Source organism: Eublepharis macularius, chromosome 4 (assembly GCF_028583425.1).
Source record: "Eublepharis macularius isolate TG4126 chromosome 4, MPM_Emac_v1.0, whole genome shotgun sequence".
Classification (NCBI taxonomy): domain Eukaryota; kingdom Metazoa; phylum Chordata; class Lepidosauria; order Squamata; family Eublepharidae; genus Eublepharis; species Eublepharis macularius.
In genome coordinates this window covers 176,657,070-176,679,400 of record NC_072793.1, presented here as the reverse complement: position 1 = coordinate 176,679,400, position 22,331 = coordinate 176,657,070, and the positions used below count along the sequence as shown (strand labels likewise).

Here is a 22,331-nt window from a genome sequence, read left to right as displayed (position 1 = left end):
GCCAACTGTGAAAATCACCGTTGGAATCAAAACTGGGGCGAAGACCCTACTCAGAAAGAAAAGGCCCTCCTTACCCAAGAAGAAGTCAACCAAATACCCGAACCTTACTGGCCTTTTCTAAACGCTTTCTCGGAGGAGGAAGCGGACACTCTACCCCCGCATCGACGAACGGACTGTGCGGTGGAAATCTTACCAGGAGCCTCGCTACCCAAAGGACGACTCTACCCCATGAGTCTCCATGAACGCGAAGAGCTCCGGAAATTCATCGACACCAACCTTCAACGTGGGTTCATCCGCCCAGCCTCTAGCCCCCACGCCGCTCCGGTCCTCTTCGTAAAAAAGAAGGATGGGGGACTCAGACTCTGCACAGATTTCCGGGGACTGAACGCAGTGTCCACCAACAACGCCTATCCTCTACCGCTCATCCGAGACCTTCTCAACGTCGTGGCCCAAGGTAAGATCTTTACGAAATTAGATCTAAAAGATGCCTACTTCCACGTTCGTATCAAGGCAGGGGATGAGTGGAAAACCGCGTTTAATACGCCCCTCGGACAATATGAATACTTAGTTATGCCTTTTGGATTGACGGGAGCCCCGTCTGTATTCATGTCCATGATAAACGAAGTTCTACACGAATTTCTGTACAAAGGGGTGGTGGTGTACCTTGATGATGTTTTAATTTATTCGGACACCGAGGAAGAACATGTTCAAATGGTACAAAAGGTCCTAGCCACCTTGATGAGGAATAAACTGCCCATCAAATTATCCAAATGTGAATTCCATAAAACAGAACTCACTTACCTTGGGTATTGTATCTCCCAAGAGGGTCTGAAAATGGATCCAGCCAAAATACAGGCAATACAAGATTGGCAAACGCCCACCACCCGCAAAGAACTGCAATCCTTCCTGGGTTTTGCCAACTTTTATAGAGACTTCATAGCAAATTTCGCCCAAATCACGCTCCCCTTAACAGAACTGCTGAAAACCAAAGATAAAGGGGACCAAGCTAAGAAGCCCTCTTCCAAATTACAATGGACCCCCGATTGCCAAACGGCTTTCGACTGCCTAAAAGAGCAATTTGTAACAGAACCCATCCTCTCCCACCCCAACGAACAATTCCCCTTCATAGTACAGGTCGACGCCAGCGATACGGCGATAGGGGGGGTTTTGCTACAGAAGGGGGAGGATGGAAAATTGCGTCCTTGTGCGTTCTTGTCTAGAAAATTTTCTGCGGCGGAAAGGAATTGGAATGTGTGGGAGAAGGAGGCCTTTGCAGTAAAAGCAGCCCTTACTAACTGGAGACATTGGCTGGAGGGGGTGCGATACCCTTTTGAGGTCTGGACAGATCATAAAAATTTGGAGGCCCTCCGTAGCCCACGCAGACTGAATGCCAAGCAATTGCGGTGGGCGGAATTCTTTTCGAAATTCAACTTCACTCTAAATTATCTCCCGGGCAAAACTAACTTTTTGGCGGACGCCCTATCGCGCATGCCCCAACATAGGAGCAAACGGGCGGAGACGATCGACACGGTCTTCTCGCCTAAGCAACTTGGGGGCGTGGTGACTACTCGCAGCCGCGCCAAGCAACCCCTCCCAGCCAACCAGGAATGGAAATCGAAACTTAAAGCTGAAATAGAGAAGGAGGGGGATAGAGCTCCGCGGAGCAAACTGACCCAATCCCCACAAGGGGATTGGTTAGCCGGGGGCAAGTTGTATGTCCCAGACAGCCTCAGACTGGAAATTTTGCAGCGCTGTCATGATGCTCCCACTGCTGGACATTATGGGTATCTAAAAACTTTGCATCTCGTCCAAAGACAATTCTGTCACCTGCTCTGCTCCTAATAACAGCTGTGTTAAGGTGGGAGGGGAAATTCCACTTGCTCTGCTCCTAATACCAGCTGAGTTAAGGTAGGTGGTGGGCATTGCCACCTTCTCTGCTCCTAATACCAGCTGGATTAAGGCAGGGGAGGGCATTGCCACCTATTCTGCTCCTAGTATTAGATGTTTTAAGGTGGGGGGTGGGCATTGCCACCTGCTCCATCACTAATACCAGTTGGGTTAAGGCAGGGGAGGCCATTGCCACCTGCTCCACTTCTAATACCAGCTGCGTTAAAGTGGGGGATGGGCATTGCTGTCTGCTCCACTCCTAATACCAGCTGCATTAATGCAAAGAGCAGGCATTGCAGCCTGCTCCACTCCTGATCCCAGCTGGCTGAAGGATGATGGGCATTACCATCAGCTCCACTCCTATTTCCAGCTGGGTTAAGGTAGGGGTGGGTGGGCATTGTCACCTCCTCCACTCCTAACACCAGCTGGGTTAAGGCAGGGAGAGGGCATTGCCACCTGTTCTGCTCTTAATACCAACTGGGTTAAGGTGGGGAGGTGGGCATTGCCACCTGCTCTGCTCCTAATAACAGCTGGTTGAAGGCTGGAGGTGGGCATTTCAACCTGCTCCACTCCTAATATCAGCTGAGTTGTTGGGTGGTGGGCATTGCCACCTGCTCTGCTCCTAATACCAGCTGGCTGAAGAGGGGTGTGCATTGCCACCTGCTCCGCTTCCAATATCAGCTGGGTTAAGGTGGGGGTGGGCATTGCCACCTGCTTTACACCTAATACCAGCCGTGTTAAAGTGCAGGGAGGGCATTGCCATCTGCTCCGCTTCAGTTCCTGGACTGGGCTTCCCACCACGGCATGTTTTTTGGAGTGATATGGTGAGTTGCCTTGGCTTTCCTCTGCAGCAGCGCCCTCTGGTGGTGCACCAGGGCATAAAGTGACTCATCTGAAACACGCTTACTCAGTTATATAGTAAAATATTGGATAAAGCGGATGAGTTTTTGGAGGACTCTTTTTGGGGAAGATTTCAATGGAGTGATGAAGGCCAATTTAGACAGGGCGTCTGCTGATACTATTTCCAAATCTCTTTCAAAGTCCTTTCAAATCTCAGTCCAAAAAATGCACTGAATGAAGTCTCAGTGAGGAAGCAGAGGAACTCTTGGCTCTTGGATCTCTGTTCTTGCTTGTATGTGATAAAGGGAGCTTTGATTCTCGAAAGTTTAAACCCTGGAAATCTTGCTGGTCTTTAAGGTGCTACTGGACTTGAATCTTGGGGGAAAAAACAGGTGTTGATAACACCTGGTTATCAACATACATAAATCCACATGATAGCAACAGGACTTAATTGGAAAAATTTAATTGCACAGAGGAACAAGACAGGATTGCCCTGTCTCATTGTTTATTGTAATGACTGAATCACTAGCAATTACTATAAAAAATAATAATGAGATACATATGGTATAAATAGGTGATACTAAATTAGTTTTGGGGGGGGTCTCTTCTTGGAGGTATCCTTCGTCCTCCTGGGGTAGAAACGCACCTCCTGAAGTTGCCTGCCCCAAACCTTCCCCCCCTTCCCTTTTGGTCTCTCACCAGGCTCCTCCCAGGCCACATCCAAAGGCTCCGGTAGGCCGTCATGTTCCACGTGGCACTGATAGCGGAACCTGTCCTCGGGGTGGATCTTGACGCTCAGCCAGGTGTGGTAAGTCCCGTCCGAGTTGGGGACGACACCCCCACGAAAGGTCTCCTGCTCCCAGACCTCCCCATCCTTCCTCCAGGTGGCATCGATCTCTTTGGGGTAGAAGCCATGGGCCCGGCAGACGAGGGTCTCCAAGCCGTCATAGGATGCCTTGAGTGTCACTCGCACTGTTGGAGGTTCTGAGAAAGCGGCAATAGTGGTTCATGGTTTAATCTTTCTGTTGGCTGGCATTATAGATGCCAGGAAGGGATCCCTGTGGCCAACTAGTCCCACCCCTTGTTTTGGAGACTCAATATCCCACACATGGATACAATGGGAGCCATCAATTGTCTTTTGCCCCGGGTACAAGCAGAGGACTCTAGGGGGCGGGGCTTTGGCCGCTGGCTGACAGCACCCGGGGGGTATGGCTGCTCGCTGGCGGCACCCCCCCCATGTGCCCACCCAATAACTTTTGTTATTCCCAGCAGAGGCTGGAAGGTGGGTCATGTCGGCAGCTGCCGGGCCTGGTGGGCTAGGGGAGGTGGCATAGGGCCACCTCCCCTGGAGGGGGCAGGGAGTCTGGCTGCTCGCCAGCGGTACCCCCATGTGCTTGCCCACCAGGTCTCGCTTCTTTTATTCCTGGTGGAGGCTAGAAGGTGAGTTATGTTGGCAGCCTCCAGGCCTGGCAGGCTACGGAAGGTGGCGAGGGGTCTGGCTGCTCACTGGCAGCACCCCCATGTGCCCGCCTGCCAGGCCTAACTTTTGTTATTCCTAGCGGAGGCCGGAAGATGGGTGATGAATGCAGCCACCGGGCCTGGTGGGCTAGGGGAGGCGGCAGGAGGCTGCCTCCTCCAGAGGGGGTGGGGGGTCTGGCTGCTCACCGGCAGCACCCCCATGTGCCCACCCACCACACACCACACACAAAAAATCCCAGCTCCAATGCACTCTCCCTGTCACTCTCCCAAAAGGCTAGCAACAGCTCTGTCCCACTCCACTGCTTGCTGAAACTGAAAACCAGAACTGGGAGCACAGTGCCCTTTTATAAACAGAGGTCTCATTAAGAAAAGCAGGAGGTCTGTGGTTGGCAGTCAGAACTGCCTAACAGGGTTTGCAGGGATGAGATTGGAGTTCCCAGGGCCACAGAACACCCCCCTCCTCCCTCCCCCCTGGTGTCTGCTCCCAATTGTAACCAATTTGCAGCTCCACACTTGGAAGGAAGACCTGCCCATCAAGCTAAGTTGGGCTTTGATTGGGGTTCCCAGGGCGACAGAGGGAGTGCAGACAGAATTCAGGCAGTCCCTCCCTCTGTTGCCGAGGCAATTGATTGAAGGCGCCTGAGTGTCTGGCTTCCCAAACAGCAGATGAACGCAACGAACGAGGCTTGCGATGACCACCTGTTCGGCTGGAATGGCACCTCACGAACAGCCCATTCGTGAACAGACGAACAGCCTGTTAGTGGGTTTTTTCCCCGTTCGTAATGCTGTTCGTGCCCATGTCTAGTGCAGATCCAGTGGAGTCTTTTTCCTAATAATGGAAAATAAGTGTTCCAGCACATGAGAATCTTTGCTGTACATTTTCATCATGTGTATCAATGATTTAAGGGGTGGATTCCCAAAAGGGTAGCAGAGACTGTACTGCTTTAGACTACAGGTTGTATATACATCATTTAATTAGGATTGCTATCTTCAGGTTTGCATCTACCTGGAGATTTGGGGATGGAGTCTGAGGAGGGCAGGTTTGCAGAGTGGCTGAAGCTCAGCAGGTTATAATGCCAAAGAGTCCCTCCTCCACTGCAACCATTTTCTCCAGGAGAACTGATCTCTATCATCTGGAGATCAGCTGTCATTCTGGGAGCTCTCCAGGCTCCACTCGGAGGTTGGCAACCCAACTTTTAATAGAGAAAATCCTCCCTACAAGTACAACATCAGCGTAACAGAGAGAAAGGTTCTAGCCAAATCCTCTCTGCTATACTTGTAGGGAATTTTTAATTGTGTAGAAGCATTCAAAAACATGACCCCTCCACACACCTGTAGAATGATAAGGTACAGCACACAATTCTATGCCCTTCTTCTACACCACAGGTAGATTAATCTTAGATGTTCATGCAGGTAGGGTGAGTGTGTGAAGCGACTGCAGCCTTTGGCTGTCCTCACCTCTCCACAGCAAAGACTCCTCCCCATAGTCCAGGAACTTCTGCAGCCATTCAATGCACACCTCCTCCAGGTAGCTCTTGATGTATCTATTCCTTGCCAAGTTAGCATCCCACTTCCTCTTGGTCACCTGAGCGGGCACCGTGGCTGCTGTCCAGGTGAGGGTCTCCTTGTCAAAGCTGAGATAGTCCTCGCCGTTATAACCGATGTGGGAAAATCCTCTTTTGTACCTGTCTTGACTCAACTCACAGCCAAACGTACACTGCCAGGTGTGCAACCCTGAAAGAGACCCACCAGGTGGGGACACCTGAGCTGGAGCAGGATCAGATCCACACACCTTCCGCTCTGACCACTGCCCTAACTCTGCTCTGCCCTTTTTGTCAGGGTGAGGCTTCTGTCACCATAACCCTCCTATAGAACTAAAAAAAAAAAAAGTTAAACTTTATTAACCCTGAACACTTTAATAATTTGTTACCAAACATATCATTTTGCCAAAATTAGACACATTTAAACAATAAACATATCTGTGATGATGCATATGCCAACAATATACGACAAAATTTTCATTATCTAACCCTGTATTACACAATTTTTTCAGGCTATACGTTTTGAGGAAGTAAAACCTTCTCTTAAAAAGTGTATGAATACATAAAAGCTACCTTCTACCGAGCCAGTCCGTTCCTCTGTCAAGGTCAGTATTTTCTACTCAACCTGGCAGTGCTCTCCCAAGGTCTCAAAATGAGGGCTTTCACAGCTCCTCCTACCTGATCTTTTTAACTGGAGATGCTGGGGACTTAAGTTGGGAACCTCTGCATGCAAAGACTGAGCCATGATTTCTCCCTTGTCACTCAGAATTTCACTTGGTTTAAACAACAACAACAACAGGAATTACTTTAGGAATTACTTTAGTGCTCCCTCAAATTTCCCAGTTTTTCTATGAGAAATCCTTTTATTTTTAATTCCATTTTTTTCACACTCCCTACTTCTGAAAGGACTGCCCAACTCCCTCAAAGCAGAGGAGCCCCTTATTTGCATCCCCCAATGCTGTGTCAGGCTGGGCATTTTCTCTTCTTAGCTGCATTAGAGGTTCCCCACCTCAAGACACCGGACTCAATCACCCAAAAGGAACCTCAGTTCCTTCAGCTGTGGATCAAGGGACGCAGTGTGGTTTCATTCCTTCAGCTACAAAGGGAGCACTCACAGTCAGTGCAAATTTTAAGAGTTTTTTGGCACCAAAAATGTAATTAATTTATTTTAGCAAATGTTTTTGTGACCCAAATTTGCACTCACGTTCATTAAGGAAGTGAGATTTATTTATCTACACACACCAGAAAGGGGGTGTGTGACATTACATGGCACTAGGGTTGCCAGGCCCCCTTATCATCCCGGTGGAATGGGGGAACCCAGCACTTACTTTCAGCATGTTCTTGGTGTGCTTCTAGTGCACGGCCCTGCACCAGCGCTCTTAGGGCAGCGCAATGATCTCACTGATGTCAACGTGCCAGCCCCAGGAGTGCACCCGGGAAGTCCATTCTCGGCCTTTCCCCCTATGAGCCAGGTAAGCAGTGGTGCTCAGCAGGTGTTCAGCAGAGCCAAATTAGCCAAAAACATAGTGAAATCACATGGTTTGGGGGCAAACCGCCCCCACTAAACTCCCACCATTTCTGTTTTAAACCAGAAGTGATATCAGTGAATGCCGCCTCTCCCTCAAGAGTAGTTTCAAGTCTTGATATTCAGAGCAGCCATTATTCTTGAAACACATTTATTTAGATCCTCCCCCAAGGCCTCATTTTTCTGTAATGAGAGGTGGCGGAGCTTAAAACTACCTGGATATTATGCCCTCCCTCTCCTGTTTGGCCTTCTACAGTGAAAACCTTTTCTGTACTGAGAGGCTTTAGAGAGAAAACCTGCCTGAGAATTAAGCCTTTTCGGTCCTTTACAGCTAATCCCAGATTTTGTGAGAGGTGAAGACAGAAGCTTTGCAGTGAGTAATAGGTATGCTGCACATGCTCAGATGCACATAGGAAGTTACAGCAAGATGGTTTATAATCTCAATGTCACTGAATCTGTGGATACTTAAATCCAAAGATTTGAACCATGAGCAAACCAGTCATATCTTTCTATAAACCTGAGAAGAGTCTCAGGCGTACAGAAATATCTGAAATCTGAAAATCAGATTCCTTGAGAATATTTTATTACAATACCTTGGGAGGTCCTACCAGAATAAACTTGTGATATTGCTGGCTTCTCCTCAGTTATAAAGATTCAGCCAAAATCCCGTTTTTAGTGTGGTTGATGGATAGTCTGTTAGCCTATACTGGGTCTGATGCATTACCCTGGAAATAATAAGTTATTATTATCTATGTATTTTGTACTTTTTCCTACTTAGGCTTATGGTTTTAATTTTCATTATGCATTTTGTTTTAATGGATATTTCATCGGTTTTAATTTGTATAGTGATTAATTGGACTTACTGTTTTTAAAGTTGTTTGCTAATACTTTGAGCCAATGAAATAGTTTATGATGATGTTGATGATGATAAATAAACAAGCAAAAAACTGTGGGTAAAATAATAGAAGAAGTACCTGTAGGTTTAAGAAATGGATACCCTCAAACACGACACTATTGCCAGCTAAAGTACTGGTTTGTCTAAAAAAGGCAGGGGGAAAGAGCTCTTTCCAGGACTGTTTTGGCCCTTATGACTCCGCCTCAGGCTAAGAGAGCAGTTTATGGATGGAATATCACAAACATTCTTTCCCATATACCACAGTCCAGGGCACTACCTGGCCCAGAGCAGATGCCAGCCACTGGGAGCCTGGAAAGTTACCCGAGTGTGAGTCAGAACAGCTGACTGACTGACGCCCCTCTATGCCCCGGAGAAAGATGCATAACAGGATAATGAGGCTCCAAAGCCTCATAAAGCTAATTCCCCCAACTAATTAGGAGACTGCCTATGCGGATAACACTGAAGGGAGAACTCATGGGGTCAGGGCTGGAAACAGCCAGTGGGCAAGACGCATGACTCATCCACAACTGCTGTTTGCTACTGTTCAACAGCTGCAGCCAACGCAAGAAAGCCAGTATGTTGTGGTGGTTGTTTCAGACTAGGATGTGGGAGACCTGGGTTCAAATCCCCACTCTGCTATGGAAGCTTGCTGGATGACTTTGGACCAATTGCACATACTCAGCCCAACCTAACTTACAGGGTTGTTGTGAGGATAAAACCGAAGAGAATTGTGTATGCTGTTTTTCAGACCCGTTGTGGAGAAAGGCAAAGTATAAATGCAGGAGGCAGATAAAATGTAGATGGGAGGGTGGGAAGGAGAGAGGAAAGCAAGGAAAGATGAGCATATGGGGATTGCAAAGAGGAGGGTAAGAAGAAATAGTGGGAGAGGGGGAAATGAGATGCCCATGCAAGTCCTTGCAAGTTCCCCACTGCGAAACTTGGCCAGACTTTTCCCTGGGAGAGGTTGCCAGGGGTAAGGAAGGAGGGCGAACTGAATACATTGGAGAAGATAAAGGCAGTTTGACTGGTGGGTGGGAAGGAGAAAAGAAAAAACTATGAGGCTCTTTCAGAGAAGGAAAACAGAAATAGTTGAAGAGGGGAAAGTATATTACCCCCCCCCAAATACTTATGGGTCCCCCATTTGTATATATTTTAATTCTCAATGTGGCCAAATCTGGAGGCTGAAGACAGATCTTTCTCCAAAGCTGAAAAATGCTCCAAGTTTGCAGAAAAATCTAAAACTAATTTAATTTAATTTAATTTATTGTATTTATATTCCGCCCTCCCCGCTTTCACAGGCTCATGGGTGGTTGTGATTAAAACACTACATGGGTGGTTGTGATTAAAAAAACCCTAAATGATAAAGGAGTGCCTGGAGCTTCCAGAAATAGATGTCCTCAGTGGCCATTGTTAAGCAACCACAACAATGTGGTCAAGCCTTGGTTTCTGTCAGAAAGGGACAGAAGAAGGGGGAGGGGTCCTTTCCAGGATTGTCTGGCCTTTTGATGGAGGACTCACTGGGGCCAGGCCCAGCAGCAACCATCGGGCAACTTGCTACCACCTGACTTGCTACCACCTGACTTGCTACCACCTGACTTGCTACCACCTGACTTGGTCAACTTGCTACCACCTGACTTGCTACCACCTGACTTGGTCAACTTGCTACCACCTGACTTGGTCAACTTGCTACCACCTGACCTGCATGACTCACCCGGCCGCTTGCTCCTGTTCAACAGTAGCCACCCCACAAAAACCAGCGTGGTGTGGTGATTACAGTTATGGGAAGGACATGCTGTCACAGACATGGCCAGGAATGCAGGGGAACAATTGCTGGTTTTGACCAGAAAAAAATCTCTTCTAGACATGCTATTCCTTGTGTACTATACCCATAACAAAACCAAGAATTGAATCTTCTTATATAGGGAAGCTCACTAGACTCCTGGGGTTTCTTAAGTGCACACCTATTGTCATGAATGCCTGCCTCCATACCCATGATTGTTTTATTGTTTCATTGTTCATGCCAAGTTTCATTGCCCTGAGATTTTTCACTGTACTATTGCTAAGATGCTCTGGTATTCTCTATGGTCAATCATACCTACACTTTAAGCTGTTCATTGCACGAGACCCAAACAGGGGCCTCATTCGTTCTCTTAGAGAAATATGCTGGTCTCGGCTAGCAGTGACCTTGGTGTGTCTACATGCCAGCTTTTACTGTTCTTCTCAGATGCTGGGAAACTTTGCTGTGTACCTAATGTGTAGTCAAAACTAGATTAGTTCTCACAGAGCTCTTGTAGGCATTTGCGCCCAATTCCTAACTCTTAATTGGAGGGCGGGAAACTCAACTATAACAGGGGATGCTTGATTTGAATTGTTACTTCTGTCAATCTCTGTGATGGAGTACAGACCTGAACTGAGTGGTTTCTAATAAAGCTACTTCTGCTGGAATCAGTGTTTCACTGTGGATGGGCTTCAGGGATCTAACTGCCAGGGACTGACACCTATACCTGAATCAGGCCTGAACATCCAGAACAATGTTCTTCCCCCCTACCTCTGCTCTGATTGTAGAGATGCCGTTGGTCCTTTAGGTGCATCTTTTGTCTCAGCTCATCAAGCATGGCTAAGTTGGTGTACCGGTCCAAGAAGTGTGGGTTGTCCTCCTCCACCTTCCTTATCCTGGACACCTGAGGCACCACCCTCTTCATGGTGCTGTTATAGTAACCAACGAACAGGTCATCCACGTATATCACAGCAATGAAATCAGACACATCCCGGACAGGATCCCATATCGTGGTGTAGAAATAGCGCAAGGAGTGCCAAGAGGAACCTAGAAGAAGCAGTCAGGCAGTTAGGGGGCCTGTAGCCACACCCCCAAACCACCCCAGAGCTCTCTGCCCCCTTAATGGAGACATGAAGAAGTTCCCTTTTCCTACCTTGAAACACTGCCAACAGCCTGTAAAATAAATCTGACATAGGCCTCCTCATCCGATGACACAATTTGCACGCTGCACAAATTGCTCGACAGTTATGAAAATGAAGCACATTTCTTGGGGAATTCCCCCCTCCCCTCAATGCCTTTCGGATTGTCCCTGCCATGCCATACAAAAGTTGAGGAAGGACCACCAGTGGAATGACAACTAATGCTTGCTCATGCCAGGAAAATCTCTCTCTTTCCAGACCCAGGTTGGCCCTTGAAGACTAGGCAGCAGCAGGGGGACCCATGAAACTGCATGTTCATCACGGGAAGTCACATGTGATCAGAATCATGTGACAGAAAGAGGAGAATCTCTGAGCCTGCCCATGCTAGAAAGGAATCTTCTCCGCCACCATGTGATCTCACCTAGCTGTGCAGCTGGTCCTCTCCGCATGCATGCTGAAGGGGCACGACACACCCTTATTCCCTATCCATGTACCAGATCCTTCCACAAAGCTACCCACGAAACAGACAGCTGCTCTAGATGGCCATTTTCCATACTCCTACTTGGGAACAAGTTATATGAATTTTGAGGCGTGTGGTAGTTTTGCTGGGAGGGAGGGGTTGGTGGTGGTGTTGAAATCCCAGTTGCTTCATCAGAATGCATCTGTGCCATACAGAAATTAGAACCTCAAATAAGGAAGTGGGAACAAACTTCAGCCTCACCTGAATGCAGAGCTCCAAATCAACTTTCACTTACTACACTGCACGGATGTTCCACAGGCAATTCTGCCAAGTACAAAACTAATCTCCTTCCCCTGAAAAGGAGGGAGTGTAACCCTTTCTAGATACTCACCAAAACAGCCCTCCAGCAAGAACGCAGCTGCTACCAGGAGCAAAGAGCCTCTCCAAAGATGGGTCATCTTATAATAGGTCTCATACAGCCCTGCACTGTGGTGGTTGCAATCAACTTGCTGTGGAAGGACACTGGATCTCTCTTGTCTGGTTCCAAAAAAGGAGTGATCTCTTGCTGGTTCCTGGACAGGATGAGATCAAAGCGAGTCAGAGAGGTGAACGAGCACCTGTGGGAATTTATAGAACTATCCAGGGTCTTGTGCAGCGAAAGTGGACACATACCCTTTTCTCCCTCTCCCTCCCCAAACAAATGTTTTAAGCAAATAAATACAGCCTTGGAGGTGCTGTTTGGGAGAAAAGATGGCATACAAATATCCATCCTACTATATAATTGAGTAAGCATATTTCAGACAACTCACTTTATACCCCTGTGCACCACCAGAGGGCGCTGCCACAGAGGGAAGCCCAGGCAAAGCACCATGTCCCTCCAGAAAATGTGCCATGGCAGGAAGGCCAGGCTGGGATCGGGATGGGAACAGGTGGCAATACCAACCCCCCGCTTTCACCCAGCTGGTAGTAGGCACAGAACAGGTGGCAATGCCCACCCCCACATTAACCCAGCTAATATTAGGAGCAGAGCAGGTGGCAAGGCCCACCCCTGCCTTAACCCAGCTGGTATTAGGAGCGGAGAAGGTGGCAATGCCTGCCCAATGCCTTAACCCAGATGGTATTAGGAGCAGAGTAGGTGGTAATGCTCACCCCCACCTTAACCCAGCTGGTATTAGGAGCGGGTCAGGTGGCAATGCCCACCCCCCTTCAGCCAGCTGGGATCAGGAGTGAGGCAGGTGGCAATGCCCACCACCCAACAACTCAGCTGATATTAGGAGTGGAGCAGGTTGAAATGCCCACCTCCAGCCTTCAACCAGCTGTTATTAGGAGCAGAGCAGGTGGCAATGCCCACATCCCCACCTTAACCCAGTTGGTATTAAGAGCAGAACAGGTGGCAATGCCCTCTCCCTGCCTTAACCCAGCTGGTGTTAGGAGTGGAGGAGGTGACAATGCCCACCCACCCCTACCTTAACCCAGCTGGAAATAGGAGTGGAGCTGATGGTAATGCCCATCATCCTTCAGCCAGCTGGGATCAGGAGTGGAGCAGGCTGCAATGCCTGCTCTTTGCATTAATGCAGCTGGTATTAGGAGTGGAGCAGACAGCAATGCCCATCCCCCACTTTAACGCAGCTGGTATTAGAAGTGGAGCAGGTGGCAATGGCCTCCCCTGCCTTAACCCAACTGGTATTAGTGATGGAGCAGGTGGCAATGCCCACCCCCCACCTTAAAACATCTAGTACTAGGAGCAGAATAGGTGGCAATGCCCTCCCCTGCCTTAATCCAGCTGGTATTAGGAGCAGAGAAGGTGGCAATGCCCACCACCTACCTTAACTCAGCTGGTATTAGGAGCAGAGCAAGTGGAATTTCCCCTCCCACCTTAACACAGCTGTTATTAGGAGCAGAGCAGGTGACAATGCCACCCCCGATCTTAATCCACCTGGTATTAGGAGTGGAGTAACTGGCAATGCCCACCCTCTTCACCCAACAGGGATCAGAAGCAGAGCAGGTGGCTTTGCCCATGCACTGCTTTAGCAGATATTAGGAGCGGAGCAGGTGACAATACCCACCCCTCTTTACCCAGCTGGGATCAGGAGCAGCTCAGATGGCAATGCCCACCTTCCTTTTCCCGACTGGAATCAGGAGTGGAGCAGGTGACCATGCCCTCCCCCCTGCCTTAACCCAGCTGGTATTAGAAGCGGAGCAGGTGGCAATGCCCACCAACTGTCTTAAGCCAGCTAGTACGAGGAGTGGAGCAGGTGTCAATGTCAGGTCCAGTATATATCTTAACCATACTGACTCCATTTTCTAATGCTTTTAGTGTTTAAGTGTTTTCTCCTCAGGTGCACCAGTTCCCAGGCAGCATTCCCACCAGAGGACTGTTTTGTCTAACACCGTTCCACCAGGCATTGGCCTTGAAGGAGAGCAGCTTCCCAGGACTGAAAGATGTTGTTTTGAGAACTGTGGGGGGAGGCTGTTCCAGATGGGTATTGTTACTCTGTATCCTATGCTTGCTCTTCATTGGTAACAATGATCATGTACCATCCTGAGTCTCCTATTCAGGACAGTGGACTATAATGGACCTTTTCTGCAATAAAGCTTCCTTTGCTAGACATTGGACTTATTCTTGCTTCTAAAGGGAATCTTGCAGAGAGTACCTTATCTAGCCACAGTCTGACATTTTGTTACCAATCATGTCTGCGTCGGGCCCAGCGGAATCCAAGGTTGTCCCGGACAGGGATCCTTTGTTTGATCCGTATGCGTCTCCCGACAATCAACCGGTGCAAACCCAAGACTCCCAGGAGCTGGGAGCAACCGGGAACGGAACCGGAGCCTCCACTTCTACCCTGCCTCTCATCGACTTCAGTACTCGAAACGAGACCGAAAGCAATCTCGGGGCAAGGCCGAAAGCAACCGCTCTCCCCTTGATCTCGGTGCCCACCCCGTCGGAGTGGGGAGCCAGACCCCGAGAAACCAGAGAGCGCCGGGCAGGTGGACTCCATCCACGAGTCTCGATGGACGGGCGCCGAAGCCTAGAAACCGTCCCGGAACTAGATAGCAGCCAACCATGGCGATATTGGAACAGGACGTTTGAGCAGATGGAGGGGGACACGTCTCGCCGAGGCGCCCTGAGTTGGGATTATTCCGAACTTGCCCCGTGGAAGGAGCCAACGGAAGTCCCTGAACCAAGTTGGGAGCAGATACGAGGTCGCACCTATGCGGTAGATACCAGCATCTCGGCCGTGACGGGTATGGCCAAGGGAATTCTAGCCGCGAGGTCGCGAATAGTTCAAGGGGACCCTCCTCCGTGGGGCCCTTTCTCCCCGGTGAGTACAGTGAATGAAGGTTCCCTGAGCGAACAACCAGGGCCAAGTCGTATACAACAATTAGAAGCTAAGCTGATGGATATGGAAGAAAGCTTGGCTCACGCCATTCATTTAATTTCCTCAATGGGGGCAGGGGAAAGACTGTCTCCTGAAGAGATGGCGATACAGATAGCTACCCTTCAAAGTGTCATCTCCTATCCGATGGAGGAAGTTCAGCAGCGGTCGTCGCCTACCGGCGGGGGGGGCACCTATCCTGGCGAATCGGGAGAACAACCCAAGGAACTTCCCCCTCAGCGGGAAACTCCACCGAGAAGGGACCACCCGGTTGTGCCATCCGGTGAGACTCCCATCGAACCTCCTATCACGGGAGGGGATGTGCCGCCAGACGAGACCCCCGTTGAGAGGCCTACGGAAGGGGAGGAAAAGCCAAGTGATACACCGGTGATACCCCCCCATACTTCCCCGAAAACGGTCCGGCCGGACCAAGCGGGAGCACCCGTGGCTCCATCGGGGGGGGGGAGCCCCTGGTCAACCGCGCGAAACTGTTCCCGTCGGGCAACCTCCGGGAGATGGTCTACCAGCGCCAAAAGGCCAGCCGACGCTTCCCAGAACAACAACGCCCGGAGGGGCAAGCCCGCGCGGCCTTCCACCCATTCGGCCTTCGCCGCTGCGGCCCCTTCCGCTTCGACCACAACTAACCCCGCCGCTGCAGCCGATACGTTTGCCACTGGAACAACCCGTAAGACCGCCTCCGACCCAACCGATGGGACCTACACCACTGCGACCCCACCAACCCACCCCTCAGCGGCCGATTCTTACTTCGCCACACCAACCTCAACCGCCAGCACCTCAACCGCTACGGCCAGCACCTCCGGCATTGCCACCAGCCCTGCCGAGAGCACCGCCACCAGCCCTGCCGAGAGCACCACCGCCAGCCCAGCCGAGGCCGGCACCCCCGGCTCAACCGGTGAGGCCACCGCCAGCACAACCGGGTCCCCTCATACCTCAAGTGCCATTGAGGCTTCCGGCGGACTTCTACCCAGCCCCGGCTCCGAGGCAAGACCTCCCAATGGGTTGGGTGAAACTAGACGCCACTTTTGACGGGGATCCCTCCAAACTGGGCTTTTTTCTAGTGCAAGTCGTGCAATTCTTCAACCGGTGGGGACACCTCTTCGGCAGCGAGGCCAGCCAAATTGAACACCTCGGCTCCCGTTTACAAGGGAAAGCAGCGGACTGGTACGTAGGACTATATAATATCGGGGCCCCAGAACTCGATACTCTCCAGGGGTTGGTGGATGCTATTAGAGCACAATATGAAGATCCCTTAGAGGAAACCAGGGCCCGAACAGAATTGCAGGCCATTAAGCAGGGCAGCATGGCAGCGAGAGACTATATCACGAAATTCCGACAATTGGCTGCCAAGTGCCCCAGGTGTGAGGAGTCCACAAAAATTATTCTGTTCAAACAAGGACTTAATCCGAGACTTTTGGACAGAGCCCTCATGCAAGACAATCCCCCTACGCTGTTAGGTTGGATTCAACTTGTTTGCGAAGTGGAAAATCGCATTTTAGAAGTCCGTTTGGTTGAGCAACAACAACAAACGGGACAACGAAGACCATTGACCTTACAGAAGGGAGCTCGGGGAGCTGGCTACGCCACCCGTGGAGCGAGAGATGCTAGATGGCAACAAGGGCTGTGTTTGCAATGCGGACAGGCTGGTCACTTTGCAGCACAATGCCCCTACCGGCCTGTGCAAAGACCTCCGCTCCAATTACGGCGTCCAACCCTTGCTCCGTTCCCTACGCTCCAACGCCCGACTCCAGCTCCACGAGCAAACAGAGGCCGCGGCGCTTCCCAAAGGCCAGCCTCAGAAAGAGGGCTGGAAGCGGAAGAAGTTATGGAATACGATCCCGCTTCCCCATCTACAGAAGTCAATCCAGAAAGTCCCCAGTCGGGAAACGAGATGGATCTGTCGTAAAAGGGCCCAAACGACAGATCCGCCCCAAGCCCGTCCCTGCACGGAACCGGCCACCTGGGTCCATTTTATTCATGCCAGTGACTTTAATCAACCCAGAGAGAAAAATGCACATTCGGGTGCAAGCTCTTATTGACTCGGGTTGCTCAAGAGACATCATAGCCCCAGCTCTAGTCAATGGACTGGTCTTACCAACTCGGGATTTACAAAGTCCAGTAATTTTTGAACAAATGGATGGTACCAACATGAATCCGGTCCCGACTGAAACCATCCCGGTGATCACAGGCATGGGACAACATTGGGAAAAGAGGTCCTTTGTCATCAGCTCTACTGCCAAGTACCCGTTAATTCTAGGCAGCAAATGGCTATGTGATCACAATCCCTACATAGACTGGGCTCAAGGATGTATTACCTTCAATCATGCTAACTGTAAAAATCACCGTTGGAATCAAAACTGGGGCGAAGACCCAACTTATAAAGAAAAGGCCCTCCTCACCCAAGAAGAAGTCAACCAAATACCCGAACCGTACTGGCCTTTTCTAAATGCTTTCTCGGAGGAGGAAGCTGATACTCTACCCCCGCACCGACGAACGGACTGTGCGGTGGAAATTTTACCCGGAGCCTCATTGCCTAAAGGACGACTCTATCCCATGAGTCTCCATGAACGTGAAGAGCTCCGGAAATTCATCGACACCAACCTCCAACGAGGGTTCATCCGCCCAGCCTCTAGCTCCCACGCCGCTCCAGTTCTCTTCGTGAAAAAGAAGGATGGGGGGCTCAGACTGTGCACGGATTTCCGAGGACTAAATGCAGTGTCCACCAACAACGCCTATCCTATACCGCTCATCCGAGACCTTCTCAACGTCGTGGCCCAAGGTAAGATCTTTACGAAATTAGATCTAAAAGATGCTTACTTCCACGTTCGTATCAAGGCAGGGGATGAGTGGAAAACCGCGTTTAATACGCCCCTCGGACAATATGAATACTTAGTTATGCCTTTTGGATTGGCGGGAGCCCCGTCTGTATTCATGTCCATGATAAACGAAGTTCTACATGAATTTCTGTACAAAGGGGTGGTGGTGTACCTTGATGATGTTTTAATTTATTCTGACACCGAGGAAGAACATGTTCAAATGGTACAAAAGGTCCTGGCCACCTTGATGAAGAATAAACTGCCCATCAAATTGTCCAAATGTGAATTCCATAAAACCGAACTCACTTACCTTGGGTATTGTATCTCACAAGAGGGGTTGAAAATGGATCCAGCCAAAATACAGGCGATCCAGGATTGGCAAACACCCACCACCCGCAAAGAACTGCAATCCTTCCTGGGTTTTGCCAACTTCTATAGAGACTTCATAGCAAATTTCGCCCAAATCACACTCCCCTTAACAGAATTGCTGAAAACCAAAGAGAAAGGGGACCAAGCCAAAAAACCCTCTGCTAAACTACAATGGACCCCCGATTGCCAAACGGCCTTCGAATGCCTTAAAAAGCAATTTGTAACGGAACCCATCCTCTCCCACCCCAACGAACAGTCCCCCTTCATAGTACAGGTCGACGCCAGCGATACGGCGATAGGGGGGGTTTTGCTGCAGAAGGGGGAGGATGGGAAATTGCGGCCTTGTGCATTCTTGTCTAGAAAGTTCTCAGAGGCAGAAAGGAATTGGAATGTGTGGGAGAAGGAGGCCTTTGCAGTGAAAGCAGCTCTCACTAACTGGAGGCATTGGCTGGAGGGGGCGAGATACCCTTTCGAGGTCTGGACAGATCATAAAAATTTGGAGGCCCTCCGAAGCCCCCGCAGACTGAATGCCAAGCAATTGCGGTGGGCGGAATTCTTTTCCAAATTCAACTTCACCCTCAATTATCTCCCGGGCAAAACTAACTTTTTGGCGGACGCCCTGTCGCGCATGCCCCAACATAAGAGCAAGCGGGCGGAGACTGTCGACACGGTCTTCTCGCCTAAGCAACTTGGGGGCGTGGTGACTACTCGCAGCCGCGCTAAGCAGCCCCTCCCGGCCGACCAAGAATGGAAATCGAAACTTAAAACTGAAGTGGAGAAGGAGGGGAATAAAGCTCCGCGAAACAAACTAACCCAATCCCCACAGGGGGATTGGCTAGCTGGGAGCAAGTTTTATGTCCCGGACAGCCTTAAGTTGGAAATCTTGCAGCGCTGTCATGATGCTCCCACTGCTGGACATTATGGGTATCTGAAAACTTTACACCTAGTTCAAAGACAATTCTGGTGGCCGGGCATGCGCAAAGACATTTCCCAATACGTTAGTTCCTGCCCTATTTGCCTCAGCGCTAAAACCAGAAAAGGGAAACCTCCGGGTCTCCTGCAACCATTGGAAACACCGAACAGGCCCTGGGAAGTAATCTCCATGGACTTTATCACTGATCTGCCTCTTTCAAAAGGACATAATTGTATTTTAGTTGTGGTAGATCTGTTCTCCAAACAAGCCCATTTTATCCCCTGTACTACTATACCCTCCGCTCGAAAACTAGCGGATCTGTTTCTAAAACACATCGTAAAATTACATTCTTTTCCGTCCAAGGTGATTTCGGATCGCGGCGGACAGTTCGTTGCCAACTTCTGGCGGGAGCTTTTGAAAATGTTGAATATTGAACAAGGTATCAGTTCAAGCCACCACCCACAAACCGACGGGCAATCCGAAAAAACAAACCAAATATTAGAACAGTTCCTTCGTTGCTACATCAATTTTCAACAAGATAACTGGGTGGACCTTCTCCCTCTAGCTGAATTCTCCTATAACAACAGTGTACACGCTTCAACGGGAGAAGCCCCCTTCAAAATTGTATATGGGGCTCACTTCAATCCCTTCCCTTTGGACGCACCCCCTCTCCATTCCTCTAAATTGCCAGATGTATCCTCATGGTGGGGGGAGGCGGTGCAGCAATGGACTATCATTAAGAGACACCTTGAAAAAGCCAAACTGGATTACAAAAAGTACGCAGATCGCCATCGTGTGGCCGAATGGGAATTACAACCAGGAGACCATGTGTATATTTCCACAAAGAACCTAAAGCTAGCTCAGACAAGCCGCAAACTCGCTCTGAAATTCTTAGGACCTTTTCCTGTGCGCAAGGTAATAAATAAAGTGACTGTCGCTGTAACATTGCCCAAGAACCTTCGCCATGTGCATGATACGTTCCATGTCAGCCTTTTAAAGAAAGCTCCCACCGACAACAAATGGCATATCAAAGCTCCACCCATTCCAACTTTAATTGACGACCAAATACACTATGAGGTACAACAAATTTTGGACTCTAAAATCAAGAGAAATCAGCTTTTTTACCTCATTAGGTGGAAGGACTTTGATTCTGGTTACGATGAATGGGTGAACTCTGCACATGTTCATGCTCCTAGATTGACCAAAGCTTTTCATACTCGCTACCCATATAAACCAGGGGGGGATCTATTTTAAGGGGGGCAGAAATGTCAGGTCCAGTATATATCTTAACCATACTGACTCCATTTTCTAATGCTTTTAGTGTTTAAGTGTTTTCTCCTCAGGTGCACCAGTTCCCAGGCAGCATTCCCACCAGAGGACTGTTTTGTCTAACACCGTTCCACCAGGCATTGGCCTTGAAGGAGAGCAGCTTCCCAGGACTGAAAGATGTTGTTTTGAGAACTGTGGGGGGAGGCTGTTCCAGATGGGTATTGTTACTCTGTATCCTATGCTTGCTCTTCATTGGTAACAATGATCATGTACCATCCTGAGTCTCCTATTCAGGACAGTGGACTATAATGGACCTTTTCTGCAATAAAGCTTCCTTTGCTAGACATTGGACTTATTCTTGCTTCTAAAGGGAATCTTGCAGAGAGTACCTTATCTAGCCACAGTCTGACAGTCAATGCCCTCCCCTGCCTTAACCCAGCTGTGATTAGTGACAGAGCATGTGGTAATGCCCACCCACTCCTCCATCACCCATTTGGGATCAGCAGGTGGCAATGCCCACCTTGCACATTTGCCTGGCTGGGATCAAGTGCAGAGCAGGAGGAAGTGCCCTTCTTCCCTTCTCCCAGCCAAGATAAGGAGCAGAGCAGGTGGCAATGCCCACCCTCTTCAACCTACCATAATAAGCCATTGAGCAGGCAACAATGCCCACCCTGTCTTCACCCCGCCGGAGTCAAGAGTCAAGCATGCAGCAATGCCTCCCCCCCCCTTCAACTTGCCAGAATCAGGAGCAGAACAAATGGCAATGGCTGCACCCCTTTCACCCAGCTGGGATCAGGAGCAGAGCAGGTAGTAAATCCCACTGCCCACCTTCACCTGTCAAAATCATGCATGGAGCAGGAGGCAGTGCCCAGCCCCCTTCACCCAGCCATAGTCAGGAACAGAACAGGAGGCAATGCCCCCCTCTTTACCTGGCACGTATCGGGCATGGGGAAGGTGGCAAAGGCCATCACTCCTTTACATGGACGAGATCAGGCAGATCAGGCATGGAGCAGATGACAATGCCCACCCACCCCTCCTTCACCAGCTGGAATCAGTGATGGAGGAGCAGCAAATGCCTGCCTGCTCGCCCTCCGCTTTCTAGAGCCTGTTGTGTTTTTCCCCCCACAACGGGCTTTGTTGCTAGTTTTTTTTAATAAAGCCTAAGGGCTAGTGAGGTTCCTCAGGGGAGGGTGGGAAGCAAGCAGGAAGCTTGGGGAACTCTTAATAGTGGCGTTTATTTTATTTATTTATGTCATGTATAATCCCCCTTTCTCACTGAGACTCAAGGCACATTACACAGCATGAAATTAGTAAAATCAGTATCAAGGACATTTCAATAGTGTCAAGGACATTTCCATAAACAATGCCTTAGGGTAAATAGATACAAGTTTACAAAGACATGCCATTAGCAAGAAGCCAATACAGAGTAGAAGAAATACAGAAACCGAACATAATCCATTCTAGGACTGACATTAGACAACGTGAAGCACAGGCAGTGCATAGGGGTACATATTTAAAGCAACAGATACTACGTACTGCTTACACGGAGCAGGGGGTGAGGATCCGTGTGGACCCTGGTTTTACTTTCCGCAGAGCCCAGTCTTATCTCCCATGTTATTCCACCTCTACCTAAAGCCTTTAGGAGGGTGACAAGAGAAAGAAGGTGTCTGGAAGAGGAAGTCCCAGAGAGCAGCAATTTACTACACATCAAATGATAATTCAGGGCAGTGAAGAGCAAAGGGTAAATAGATCCCTGGCCTTTCTCTCTCTCTCCAACTCTCTGGTTTGTGCCCCTCTGAAAACTGATTAACAGACAACTTCAGCCCTCCCCTTGCACCCCCCAAGTACCCTCCGGCTGCATCTTTCCCAGGATTTCCCAGGGAATCCTAGCTGGAACCAGATTTTTTTTTTAAATCCCCTAAAGAGACCCTTGAACTGGATCTTTCCTGCAAGGCTCCACGAACTCAGAACCACTCAAATCCCCCCACCCACCCCCCAAATCTGGCAACAGGAGAAGAATAGTCCC

General features: G+C 49.5%; 1 protein-coding gene and 1 pseudogene across 1 annotated transcript in view; both read right to left on the bottom strand.

Moving 5' to 3' along the window:
* The window catches only part of LOC129327910 (zinc finger protein 91-like), a 224,141-nt pseudogene that overhangs the window by 55,236 nt on the left and 146,574 nt on the right, over positions 1-22,331 (bottom strand).
* Positions 1-22,331, bottom strand: part of LOC129327210 (major histocompatibility complex class I-related gene protein-like) — a 32,899-nt gene that overhangs the window by 10,496 nt on the left and 72 nt on the right. The window contains exons 2-5 of the mRNA XM_054975700.1: positions 11,935-12,115; positions 10,716-10,991; positions 5,665-5,940; positions 3,427-3,711 (exon numbers count right to left, since the gene is read on the bottom strand). Of these exons, the coding sequence (XP_054831675.1) occupies positions 3,427-3,711; positions 5,665-5,940; positions 10,716-10,991; positions 11,935-12,001 (904 nt within the window). The 5' untranslated portion in view covers positions 12,002-12,115. The remainder of the gene's footprint in view (positions 1-3,426; positions 3,712-5,664; positions 5,941-10,715; positions 10,992-11,934; positions 12,116-22,331) is intronic.